A 13,897-nucleotide genomic window follows, 5' to 3' on the forward strand; every position below is an offset into this window, starting at 1 on the left:
AGTTGAATTGCTTAGACATTATAGCAGACTTGACACTATACCATTGATTGTTGAGGCTGGGAGAGACCAGAAGGAGTAATCCTCTCATATGAATAGCGCCACCCCTCTCCCCCGCCCACTAATCCATGATTGGTGAAAGACCGAGTATCCTGGGAGGGGTCATCTGGGAGAGAGCTATAGTCTCCCCATCTCGCACCCAGGTCTCGGTCACTCAAGCCAGGTCCACATCCTACTTAAGCAGGAAATCCCTAAGGGTCGAGGTCTTGTTATTTATGAACCTGGCATTACACAACATCAATGACGGAGTCGGGCCATTCCACTTGACCCCACTACCTGTCACCGTCGGGATGGGACGCAGACTGGAAGGGGGCCGGGCACTATTTTGTCTCGGCCTCCTTCCCTTATAATTCTGTCTGCTCCCACCATCATACCTTCCCCTCCCCAGGAGTACTGGAATCCCCAGGTCAGGCATCGTCTTCGCCAACGTGGATATAACCTCCCTCACCACCCTATATTAGATGTTAAACTTCCAACCCTGCCCTTCGCTCACCAATCAAATTTGGCTAGCTCACTAATAATTTAATCTAATAGTTAATTAATTTAAAAATCCCAACCCTGTAATCTTCCCTCTAATTGATTAGCTAAAAATTCTTAATTTAATCAGTAGCTCCTTAATAGATAAAACCCTCCCAGTTAATATCCTCCATCAATTAATTTATTGAGCTAAGGGTTTTTCTGTGGTGCTGGCTTCATGGCAGAGATTGCTCCACTTGGGCCCTGAGCAGGATGAAGATGACTCAGCTGGTTCCTACAGCCTGTATCTGAGCCAAGTGGAGTCTACTATGCCACCAATACTGTAGGAGCCACTTGGTCCAACCTGCTCCAGAACTTTTTAAAAACAGCTAATATTTTAAGGTGATTGTCATACATTAAGGTTGTCTCCCTTTTCAAGAAAATGATATAGATTGGTGACCTTAATATTATATATTCTAATAGAGAAGAGTGGCCCTCTGTTGATATCTAAATCCATGGATTGGGATCACAGAGAAAGAAAACAGATAGTTCTACAAACTTGGGTGACCCCGCCCCCTTCCCCATTTGCAGAATGGTTTATTATTATTGGGGATTTAAATCCTTGCAAAAAAATCAACACCACAAGTACAGTCAATGTAGCTACAATGATTTGGGCTCGAGAGCTGGCAGAGATGTAGTGGGAAGGAAGAACTGCTGCCAGAAGAGCAGCCGGCCCCACCATGGGAATTATCCTCAGCTTGGCCTGCTGTACCTGTGAGGTACCATGCTGCTGATGGGAGGGAGGCTAGTGAGCACTCAAAGACAAGGAGAAAACCAGAGACATAGTGATTGGTTGGGAGACAGAGAGAGAGAAAGTAACAGAGACTGAGAGAGAGAAGTGAGAGGAGCAGGAGAGGAAGCAATATTTCTTGTGGATTACCTCTTGTATATTGTGAATCTCAGATCTCAGGGTACTTAAATCCAGATACTGGACTCGTGAAGAGCCAAGACAGATCTTAAACAAACCTGAAAAGTAGAAAAATCTGAAATCTAAAAACAAAAATTACAATGGGGGGGGGAACCCCAAAATGATAAAAGAAGCACCCATAGCTTTAAGGAAATTGAAGCCCTTAGTGGCCATTAATAGGCAACCACAGCATTCTAGCTGAGTTCTTGTCAGTTAAAGGCAGGAAAGGAGATAGGGTGCCTTGAAGAAGGATGCATTTGGCCAGGCCTGGCAGCAGCCACCAGACTACCTGCTACTACCTGACTTGCATGACTCACCTAGGCCTGGCAGCTTGAAACTGTTCAACAGTAGCCACTATATGAAAGTCAGTATGGTGTAGCAATTAGAGTTTCACACTAGGGTTCAAATCAGAGATGCATACTTTTAGCCTAACCTATCTCATTAGAGTTCTTGTGAAGGTTAAAAGAAAAAGAGAATGATGCAAGGAGCTTTGGTCCCCATTGTTGAGAAAGGTGATGTGTATAAATCAAGTAAATAAATAATTATCTGGATCAGGGCTAAATAAATAGTAGGTGGGCGAGTGGCTTAAAAGCAGAAAATGCGGCAGGGAAAGGGGAGAGGATATAGGGTTTGCAAGGATGAAAGGAAAAGGAAAAAATATGGGAAAGGGGATACAGTGGAAAGTGATGTGTCCCCCCAAAAATCCCTGAGGGTTCCCTTCCATGCAAGTGGGCCTTGCCCAGCACCACACAACTGGGGGAAGGGCATAATTTTCCTAGATAGAGACAGTGGGGATGAGGACAAGGGGAATATAAACAGAGGTGGCTATGGGGTGGAAAGGAGAGAAGGAAGCAGGAAAATGGGCTGAGGGGCTGATAGGGAAGGGGGAAAGGAAATAGTAGGTGAAGACCATCCACAAGTTCTTGTAGTTTCTCACATGTAATATAAAGTGGTGCCTCATGGCCTTAACTATCACCAAGAGAAGGGCCTTCTCAGTTGTGGCCCCAACCCTGTGGAATGCACTCCCAGTTGACACCTGTGCCCTTTTGGACCCGTTTAGTTTCCACAGGGTATTCAAAGCTGAATTGTTGGTTGGCCTTTGGAGGGCAACCACACGTTTGGGCTGTTTTAATAGTGGTATGATGATAGCAACATATTTTAATATTTTAATGTTAATGTTATATATTTCTTATTTGTTTTTACCTTATTGGTTTTAATGTTGTAAGTTGCTGTAAGTCTCTTTGGTGTATGGTGACTAAAAAGTCAAATAAACAGCCTCTGTAATTAGTGCAGCTTTAACATGGGAAATTTGTGTTGTGCCATCTGCTGGGCCAGGCCCACTTGCACGGTAGGAATTCTCAAGAATGGGGGGATACTTCTCTTTCTCCTGTACTTCTCTTTTTCCCTGCACTATTTCCTCTTTTCCCTCCTCTTGGAACCCCGATATCCTCTCCTCTTTCTCCACTTCATGACTTCTCTGGAGTGTGGACTCTATGGCATAATATCCAGATGAGGCCTCTTCTCTCCTCTTAAACCCTGCTCTCCTCAGACTACATCACAAAATCTCTAGGAATTTCCCAACCTGCTGCTGGTAACTGTAGCCAGGACTGGCCCCATTGAGTCCTCCCTCAAAGGCTAAAATAAGTCTAGAAAGGGCCCTGCCCCCTTCCCCTGCCTTTTATTGACAGAACCAACCCTGCAATCTGTAGTCGCCTAGCAATAGCTACTGAGGGAATCCATTGCTTAAAGCTACAGGTGCTCCATTTATCATTTGGGTTGGTGTTTTTAGATTTCACATTTTTTCTGCAAATGTGAGGTGTTTGTCAGGTTTGTAAAAAGATCTTTCTTGCCCATTCATAGCTCCACTTGCTGAATTTTAGCCAAATTCAGTATTAGAATATAAAATTGGAGCAGCTGTGATCTCTGGCTTTTTCACCTTTGTTTTTCTATGTTGGGACTGTAGGCTTTTCTCATGGGGATGTCCCCACTGTCACTGTGGTCTAACAATATTCATTTTGGCTCTGTCTACCTCACAGAGATTTTATCAGAGTATTTGAATTAATATATTTTATCAGAATGTGGCTTCTGTGAGACAGTACTGCTCTTGCAGTCTTGACTGGTAATAGTGATATATTTCAGACACTTCTTGAACAGAAATTGGTTTTGCCATTATATCTTTCACCTAGCTGTTAGATGTTGTCTTTATGTCCTTAATTTCCTAATTAATTATTCCATCACACTCTGTCCCATAATTTGTTATGACTTTTGGCTTGGCACCTCTGTGTTGTTGTGAAACTTGTTTGCTGTAAGCTTTGGTTGTATTGTTCATTTGTGCTTATCTTTTTTCCATGTTATTTTTAGGTAAGCAGATGCAATTATGTAAATATTTCTTCACCTATAAAAAAAAACTTAGAAGCTATGTAGGAAACTAGTGGCAAGTTCCTGGTTTTATGAATAATATCTTTTAGAGTATTCATATATTGCTGTCCAATCTCTGCAGGTGCTGAAGAGAAAATTTTGGAAGAGTTTAAAGAAACACACAATCCTGACTCTCCAGATTTTCAGCTCCAGGCAATGATCCAGGCTGCTGGCAAGCTAGTGCTGATTGACAAGTTGCTGCCAAAACTGAAGGCTGGTGGCCACAGGGTGCTTATCTTTTCCCAGATGGTGCGCTGCTTGGACATACTGGAAGACTATCTAATTCAAAGACGGTGAGAACAACAATCTAATCCGGTTCTAGGAAATAACATTTATTTAATATGCTATCCAGTATTTAACCTGTATTGCAAATGAAACAAAGGCAGTAAATGTTACGAACTGGGGAAAATGGCAATTGTATAAGTATAGCAATAATTATGCCATTAGTTGTGTCTAACCTTTAGGTCATAGCCATACTAAACTACATCTTCATTTATGGCTAGATTTGTTTTAACAGCTAATACAAATTATGAAAAGAACTAAAATTTACTTTCAATTTGTGTGAAGTTCTGTATGATGTAAGTTTTCACAAATATACAAAGCTGTTTAAAGATCATTTTCTGCCTTTATTATTCTGTTGATCTTGTAACAGTGCTTCACTATCAAATACTGAATGAAATACTACAGGAAAGCTAAGTGGTGTAATGCTGCTTATAGCCAGTTCAGTACATTTGGTGTATGGGCAGCCCAATCCAGACATAAGTGGCGGCCGGCTGTGGCATGGCTGCCGCTCCACTAGTAGACTTCCTGAGGACTTCGACATGCTGGAGCGTGGGGAGGGGAGAGGCATAGCTTGCCATGCCATGAGGGAGACGGTTGCCATGGCAACACCGCTGGCATAGGCACGCAAGGGAGGCAGAGGCAGCCGGAGGGGAGGGCCAGCCCACACACCCCCATTGGCCAGTCCTGGCACATGCACCGCAGCTCATGACAGTCAGGGATGGGGAGAGGTGGCCCCAGAAAGGCTGATAGCCATCCCCAACCTGCTATTTTTGCCAGCGTAAAGTTGCACATCTCAGGGGGGCGGCGTGTTGTGGGCCAAACTGCTCAGGAAGTTGCCTAAGCCTGGCCGCGCCCCCAACTCCACCCCCTCCTCCACCTGAGCGCCATGCTCCGCCTCACTTCCACCCACGCTCGGGCGCAACCCTCAGGCGCTGCTGCCCTTGGGCGGAGTGGCGCTCGGGCACCCCCCCCGCCCACGTAACTCCCCTCCCCTGTGGCGGCGCATGCCCTTCCTGTGCTCACATAGCGGCTCGTCTGCTTCCAAAAGTCTTTCTGCCCCCCCCCCTCTGGATTGTGCTGTTAGGATCTAAAATATGATTTACAACTCAGAATCCTAAGGAGTTCCACTGCGATTTTTAGAGAAGCCAGTTTCTTTCCTCTGTGAATGTGAAGTAAATTTTGAAAATGTAAAAAGTGGAACTGTCAGAAGGTCTGTAGAACTCTCTGCCCCCTCTATTTCCATTTGTCTCAATTTACCATCTCCCACTTACACCCCGATTGCAAGTTTCCAAAGCTAATCAGAAAAGGGCCAAAAAGTTAATCAGAAGGGGGGGGGGGATGTAGCAATTTGCATAATTCATTCTAAATCAGAATACCAGTTTCTCTTTGACATTTTCGGCATAGATGGTACCGTTTTCCTTAGGCTCTGCTGATAACATTTCTCTGATTCTCCAGGTACCCCTATGAACGTATTGATGGCAGAGTAAGAGGAAACCTTCGTCAGGCAGCTATTGATAGGTTTTCCAGACCTGATTCTGACAGATTTGTGTTCTTGCTATGTACAAGAGCAGGTGGTTTAGGAATTAATCTTACTGCTGCAGATACCTGCATCATCTTTGATTCTGATTGGAACCCTCAAAATGATCTCCAGGTAATACTGTAATAGGCAATATAAACATTTTCCTTAATGCTTCTCAAAGAGAAATTTATCTCTTGGGAAATATCCTGAATTTGAAGTGTGTGCACCTGTATTCTTCCAGATTTTTGATCTAACAATTGTTCTGAAGTTTATATGTCCTATGTCCTCCTTGTTCTCTGTTGCACAAACTGAATCCTCTTTCATAATTTCCCAGGCTCAGGCTCGATGTCACAGGATAGGACAGAGCAAGTCTGTGAAGATTTACAGGCTAATAACTAGGAATTCTTATGAAAGGGAAATGTTTGACAAAGCAAGTTTAAAACTTGGCCTTGATAAAGCTGTGCTTCAGTCCATGAGTGGAAGAGAGAATGCAACCAATGGGGTGAGATTATAGATAATATATAACTGAATGCTTTCATGGAAATTTTTATAAGTTGTTCCTCTTTTCCAGTAGAAGCAATAATATGGCTTTTAGCTTGTACTTGTTGAAGAGGTTAAAAAATTCTGTGTGTTATAAGATGACTATAATCAGTTTCTTAAAAGATCACCTCCTCACCTTTAACAGGTACAGCAGCTTTCTAAAAAAGAAATAGAAGATCTTTTGCGGAAAGGGGCTTATGGTGCTCTTATGGATGAAGAGGATGAAGGGTCTAAATTCTGTGAAGAGGATATAGATCAGATTCTTTTGAGGCGCACACACACAATCACTATTGAATCTGAGGGAAAAGGCTCTACATTTGCAAAGGTGAGCATTGAACATGTTACGTTTTCTGTAATTAGTGGAAGTATATATTAAAAAATCTTTGCTGTGGTTTCATGTGTTTAAGAAATATAAGCCTAGGTATGATTTTGGAACCTCTAGCATACTTTACTAAAACAGAATCAAGAGTATCAGACTTCCACAAGTGTAAGGCACCACAGATCTGGTGTGAAAGATAGGTGCTCCACATTAAATACTGGTAAACTCAGCAGGTCATGATTTTAGCAGACATAGGCTTGGATCTGCTGGAAACTTCTGCTGATGGACAAGATTTCTGTCAATGGAGCACAACTTTCATGCTTCGCCTCCAAACTGCAGCCCAAAACAAAGTTACGGTTTTTGGAAGGGGGGGGCAGGCAATTAGATATGCAGTGGGGGGAAGATCAGCAAAAGTTCTTCCCCACCTTCTGGCTATGGAAATCTGCTGGATCCAAGCAAAATTATCTAAATGGTATAAAAATTTTCACATGTTTAATTCATGCAAAACACTGGGAAACCCTTATTGAGACATGCAAAACACTGGGAACCATTATTGTGCATTGGACAGCAGTCAGTAGGGCTTGTTTCATTATAGCCTGAAATAAACTATACTCTGTCAATAACAGCTTAGAGATCCCTGTGAAGAAGAGATACTACAATACTGAAATCAGTCATCATTCTCTTTAGGTTCTATCCTGGCAGTTTTGTCTATGACACCAAAGAAGAGATATTTGTATTCTTAGATGGCTGATTTAGACTATTTTAGCTCTTCCTTCCTAATGACAATAAGGAACATTCAGTTTCCATCCTTGAACCTCAGCCTCCCCATCCTGAAGGTGTGCTGAACCACAGCAGCACTGCAGAGTGACCTTCGCTTTTGGTAGTGATGTAAAATTGTGGGTTTATTGATTACTGTCTTACAGTAGATTTAAAAAATGAAATGACGTTAATAAATCCAGAAACGTACGTTAATCAACATATTTATTGTGTTCTAGGCTAGTTTTGTTGCATCTGGTAACAGGACAGACATTTCTTTAGACGACCCTAACTTCTGGCAAAAGTGGGCAAAAAAAGCTGAATTGGATATTGATGCCTTAAATGGACGGGTGAGAGCTTTGAACTATCCCTTTAATTTAAACCACTAAAATTAATTTAAATGTTTGTGGGAGGAAATATCAACCCTATTCTTTTTTATTTAGAACAACCTGGTTATTGATACACCAAGAGTAAGAAAGCAAACTAGGCTATACAGTGCAGTCAAAGAAGATGAACTGATGGAATTCTCAGATCTGGAAAGTGATTCAGAAGAAAAGCCTAGTATAAAACCTCGAAGACCACAGGACAAATCTCAAGGTTATGCAAGGAGTGAATGTTTTAGGGTAGAAAAGAATCTATTGGTTTATGGGTAAGTAAAAAAATATTACTGCTGCTCAAGATTTGTGAATCAGTGAGCTTCTAAGGGTATGAAAAAGAAAGGAATGGGAATATAAAAGCAAGAGACCCACAAGGACTTAACAGAGCACTTTCTCTGTCTCACTGTTTCTTCATTTCTTTCCCTCCTAGATGCTTCCATTTTCCTGCTTCCTTTTCTCCTTCATTCATATCCCACCTTTGTAGCTTATGTCATTGTTCTCTCCACCATTTTATCATTGTAATAACCCTGCGAGGTAGGTTAGGGAGAGAGTATGGGACTGGCCCAAGGTCATCTAGTGAGCTTCCATGGCACACTGGTATTTTGAACCTGGGTCTCCCAGATCCTAGTCTGAAACTCTGACCAATGTATCGCACTGAGTTTTCTGGGGTGAGTGCTGTTGAACGGTAGCAAGCAGATGGGTGAGCCTGGTGTGGCATAGGTTCCCATTCCTGCTCACTCATCCACTTGTCTCTATGCTGCCACCTTAGCATTTGGGGCATCAGCATTAAATATCCTTTTTGTCAATGTGGTCATGATCCACCAATTTATGTATCTGCAGCTTTGGCTGTGGTATTAGATATATTCATCCCCAGGTCTTTCATCTAGAATTGGCATGATGATCCTCATAAGTTAGAAGATGCAGCTGGCCTACAAAAATTGATTTTGTATCCTAGTCACATCAGATGAGCACTCAGTTCTATTACATGGAAATCAAAATTGAGAAGGAATTGGGTTTTTTAAAAATGAATGTTTCCTGTGACATTCCCTAAGTCTAAGGTAGTATAAATAGTGATAAGTTTTGGAGAAGAATAGGAAACCATGATTTTTCTGCTTTAGGGCCATTTGTTTTGTAGCTCAACAAATTCCTGCCTGAGTGAAACTTGGGTGCTTCCACAGCTGAAGTAATGTCCCAAATGACTCACTGTCTGAATCAAGAATGTCTTACTGAGGTACAGTAAGCTTGTGTTCAAAGGGTGTTTCTGTAATGTAGTGTACAGTTTTTACAATTTGAGGATTAGAGGATCAAACTTAAGCTGATTCCAAAATTTCAAGGCTGCAGAAATTGTTATGGGATAGGATGTCCTATTCATAGCCTACCCAGGACCATTATTGTTACAAATGTGTGTTTTATTATTTCCTGTATAGTTAAATTGTATCTTTTACAAACAGTTAACTTATTGCCTGCTTAGTAAAATAAGTGTGCTTAATGTTTTGATACTAGAAGCTAGATTTCCTGACATGACCTGCAAATTCCAAATATGATAGTGTTACCACAGCAAATCCCAGTCTATCTGACATTCAGGCGATACTGTAAAAACAGGAAATCCAGTTCTGGATTTGTATGCTTTGTATTTTTCTTGTAGCTGGGGACGTTGGACTGATATTCTCTTGCATGGGCGCTACAAACGCCAGCTAACAGAACAAGACGTAGAAACCATCTGCCGGACTATCCTTGTGTATTGTCTTAATCATTACAAAGGTGATGAAAATATCAAAAGTTTCATCTGGGATCTGATCACTCCAACTGCTGATGGGCAAACACGAGCCTTGGTTAACCATTCTGGTATGTGTCTTCAAATTACTGGTTCATGTCAAACTCTGCTGTGTGAACATTGCTTTGTGATCGTGTCAGACTTGGAAGTTAAGCCCAAGAGTAGCTCAATACTTCCTGGATAACATCTTAAAATGTACTGTTGCTATTTATCTTTGATCAGCAAGTAATTCAAACTCCCTCTCAGGCACTTTGAGTAAGTATATTCATGCTTTCACACTCCGCTTTGCTGCTGAAGGTACCTTACGATTAACTTATCTTTCCCACTTCTATAAATAGTTTTATGAAAATAGAAACCATACCACTGGTATTGTTGTATCCAACTTTTAACTTTTTGCAAGTTAAAACATTACAGCATCAACAGAACTTTATATTTGCAGTTCTCTGTTGTAAATTATTTTCTACATAATAGATTTCTGGACTGCCGTTAGAATGTATAAAGAAAACAAATATCAACTATATGAAACCTGCCCCGCTTTGCACAAAATCTTCTTACTTTCTGCTTACCTAAATTCAGTCATGTAGTGCAGTAACTAATGCTCTGTTTTTATGGGGAAAAATCCATATCCTCTCTTTAACTATGAAGCTCCCAATATTACTTTGGGAGGCCACTCTCTTAAAGTAGTTTACCACTCAAGGCTGTCACAAGGCTGCAAAACTGGTAGTTCCTCCAAGGAGACTGAACAGGATGGAAATAATCCCCCCTCCCCTGTCAAAACTGAACACTTTTAAAAATCTTTGATTAAGTACATGCTTGATTGCCTCCTAGTGAAGTAAACTGTGGCTAAATTGCACCAACTACAGCTGTTTAAAAATTCATCAAAAATTGTGTTCCAAAGTAGCACAATTGCTGCTTCTAGAAATGCTGAATTCTACAACCTGTATAAATGATACAAATTAAGAAATTGGGTACAGATTATTTTATATTGTTTGTTCTTCATGTTTATTGCTATACATAGCTCTACCTCTACTTCTGTTCTTGAATAGCAGAAAGCTACACAGGCTATGGAACCATCCCCTTTGAAGATCAGATAGATTTTCCAGCAAATTGACTTAAAGTTTCTCCTGACATTCACTGTACACTTTCAAACATATTTTGTACAATTATATTTGTAAGTTTTAACTTTTAGCTTATGTTGTTATCCACCCTGAGCCGGGAAAGGGTGAAATATAATTCAACATCATCAACAGAAAATAAAGACCATAAATTTTGTTTTTTAACGAAACCTTAGATTCTTAGGAAGCCAAGCTGTGCTACCACATATTCTGTGACTGTTATGCCGCTCTGTTATGTTAGCAAGACTCAATGTTCTACCCTCAGCGGTACCATCTGGGAGGTTTGCCAACATCCCTTATCAGGATAGAGTCTGCCCATGTAATGGAAGACACCTTGAAACGGTCGCCCATGTCTTACTACATTGTGATTTTTATGGGGAAGTGTGGGACTGTATAATCAAACCTATTCTGTCTAATTTTTATGGATTACCTGAAGCAAAGTTAGTTTTTTTTCTACTATCAGACCAATGTTCCCACATCACAAGCCTAGTTGCAAAGTACCTTTTGGCTGCCATAACAATCAGGGAGCAAAAGACTAGCTCCCCTTCTTGATGTTTGACTGGTTTTTATAGCTGAAACGCCACGTAAATTTGCTATGCTGTAGTTTTATTTCTATGCCAATAAAGGTAGCTATGCTACCACATATTCTTTGACTGTTATGTACTTCTGTAATATCTGACTATATATGCAGTGCTGATTAGTCAGCATTGAAGATAATACAATAGTGGCTAAGACTGAGCTTTCAGAAGTTAGTGTTCATACAACTGCACATGGCTGGAACTTGTCAGGCATGCATGTCAATACCTGACATGGTATTGTTAAAAACTCCCTGCTGAGAAATCCTGTGTGTGTGTACGTTTCTTAGGCTTGTCTGCTCCAGTACCTAGAGGAAGAAAAGGCAAAAAAGTGAAAGCTCAGAGTTCACAGCCAGTGCTACAGAATGCTGACTGGCTAGCAAGCTGTAACCCAGATGCCTTGTTTCAGGAGGATAGCTATAAGAAGCACCTTAAGCATCACTGTAACAAGTAAGTTTTTTAATCCAGTTCTGACCCAGAATTGGGTGTTTCCACAGGATACTAATGCTATGGTATAGATCATGTAGATGGCTGTGTTAATTGTTTTAAACCTGTGGTATATCAGTGATCAGTTCACATTTTGGTTTCATTGAAGCAAGCTTTCTCTGTTTTATTTAGTTTATAATAAGCCTTTTAAGGAGGCGGTGTATAATGATATCACTAAAATATTGATAATTGTCATAGGAAAAAAGTTTCTGCTTACCTCCCTCAGCCAGAATTAATGCTATGACACTGGTACTGTAAAGATGACTGTTCATACAAATTCTCTGTAGTTCACTTTGTCTAAATTGCTCTGTTTATTCTTATGTTCCTCAGTATTTCAGAATAAATACTTACAAACAATCACAATGGATTTGTGGTATTCCTGTGTGCATTATGCACTATGTTAGGAATCAGGAGTATTCATTTTTAGGTGAGGTAGGGCAACTTTTCAGCCCACTAGAGTTTTGCTTAAGTTGATGTTCTGTAAAAACTTGTTCGTCAAGTTCCTTGGAATGATACTGCTTGTTCTTGTTGATGAACCATACTCCTGTCAGCCATTCAGGAGAAGGATTGAGTTAGATTAACATCCTATGGGTATGTGCTGTGTGCTTTATGGAGAGAACTGGCTACAGTCTTAAACATTTTTAGGAAAAGAGCCCTGCTAAACTTTATGGGACTTGAAAGGATTTCTTTTATTTAATTTTGCCATCAAGTCACAGCTGACCAATGGCGACCCCATGGGGTTTTCAAGGCAAGCGATGTTCAGAGGTGGTTTGCCATTGCCTGCCTCCACATCACAACCATGATATTCCTCGGAGAACTCCCTTCCAAATACTGAGCAGCGTCAGCCCTACTTACCTTTCAAGATCTGATGAGATCAGGGTATCCTGGGCTATCCAGGTCAGGGTAGTACTTAAAACGTGAAAATGATTAAAATCCTACTTGAAAGCATTGTTGAGAATTTTTACTTTGAGTAAAGAAAATGTTTATCTTGACAACCAAATGATAATTAGCCATGTATGCAAAGTGACCAAAACAAAATCATATGGCACATTTTCTGCAATGCCATTCACAGCATTCAATGTCTGCTCAAATTTTGATAAAGCTTTTGATAAAGTTCCTCATCAAAGGCTCCTTAGTAAGCTCGAGAGTCATGGAGTAAAAGGACAGGTCCTCTTGTGGATCAAAAACTGGCTAATTAATAGGAAGCAGAGAGTGAGTATAAATGGGCAGTCTTTGCAGTGGAAGACGGTAAGCAGTGGGGTGCCGCAGGGCTCAGTACTGGGTCCCATGCTCTTTAACTTGTTCATTAATGATCTGGAGTTGTGAAGTTGTCAAATTTGCGGATGACACTAAATTGTTCAGGGTGGTGAGAACTAGAGAGGATTGTGAGGAACTCCAAAGGGATCTGCTGAGGCTGGGTGAGTGGGCGTCAAGGTGACAGATGAGGTTCATTGTGGCCAAGTGCAAAGTAATGCACATTGGGGCCAAGAATCCCAGCCACAAATACAAGTTGATGGGTTGTGAATTGGCAGAGACTGACCAAGAAAAAGATCTTGGGGTCGTGGTAGATAACTCACTGAAAATGTCAAGACAGTGTGCGATTGCAATAAAAAAGGCCAACGCCATGCTGGGAATTATTAGGAAGGGAACTGAAAACAAATCAGCCAGTATTATAATGCCCCTGTATAAATCGATGGTGCAGTCTCATTTGGAGTACTGTGTGCAATTCTGGTCACCACACCTCAAAAAGGATATTATAGCATTGGAAAAAGTCCAGAAAAGGGCAACTAGAATGATTAAAGGGCTGGAACACTTCCCCTATGAAGAAAGGTTAAAACACTTGGGGCTCTTTAGCTTGGAGAAACGTCGACTGCGGGGTGACGTGATAGAGGTTTACAAGATTATGCATGGGATGGAGAAAGTAGAGAAAGAAGTCCTTTTCTCCCTTTCTAACAGTACAAGAACTCGTGGGCATTCAATGAAATTGCTGAGCAGTCAGGTTAAAACGGATAAAAGGAAGTACTTCTTCACCCAAAGGGTGATTAACATGTGGAATTCACTGCCACAGGAGGTGGTGGTGGCTACAAGCATAGCCAGCTTCAAGAGGGGATTGGATAAAAATATGGAGCAGAGATCCATCAGTGGCTATTAGCCACAGTGTGTGTGTGTGTGTATTTTGGCCACTGTGTGACACGGAGTGTTGGACTGGATGGGCCATTGGCCTGATCCAACATGGCTTCTCTTATGTTATGTTCT

At 41.2% G+C, this 13,897-nt stretch overlaps 1 protein-coding gene across 9 annotated transcripts in view; it reads left to right on the top strand.

The window, feature by feature from the left end:
* LOC132575191 (chromodomain-helicase-DNA-binding protein 7-like) overlaps positions 1-13,897 on the top strand; it is a 313,791-nt gene that overhangs the window by 266,716 nt on the left and 33,178 nt on the right. For all 9 annotated transcript variants that reach the window (XM_060243733.1, XM_060243739.1, XM_060243741.1 and 6 more), the window contains 8 exons: positions 3,981-4,191; positions 5,636-5,831; positions 6,034-6,201; positions 6,385-6,564; positions 7,554-7,664; positions 7,758-7,963; positions 9,337-9,536; positions 11,446-11,605. In XM_060243733.1, the coding sequence (XP_060099716.1) occupies positions 3,981-4,191; positions 5,636-5,831; positions 6,034-6,201; positions 6,385-6,564; positions 7,554-7,664; positions 7,758-7,963; positions 9,337-9,536; positions 11,446-11,605 (1,432 nt within the window). The remainder of the gene's footprint in view (positions 1-3,980; positions 4,192-5,635; positions 5,832-6,033; positions 6,202-6,384; positions 6,565-7,553; positions 7,665-7,757; positions 7,964-9,336; positions 9,537-11,445; positions 11,606-13,897) is intronic.

This window comes from Heteronotia binoei, chromosome 7 (genome assembly GCF_032191835.1).
Source record: "Heteronotia binoei isolate CCM8104 ecotype False Entrance Well chromosome 7, APGP_CSIRO_Hbin_v1, whole genome shotgun sequence".
In the NCBI taxonomy this organism is placed as follows: domain Eukaryota; kingdom Metazoa; phylum Chordata; class Lepidosauria; order Squamata; family Gekkonidae; genus Heteronotia; species Heteronotia binoei.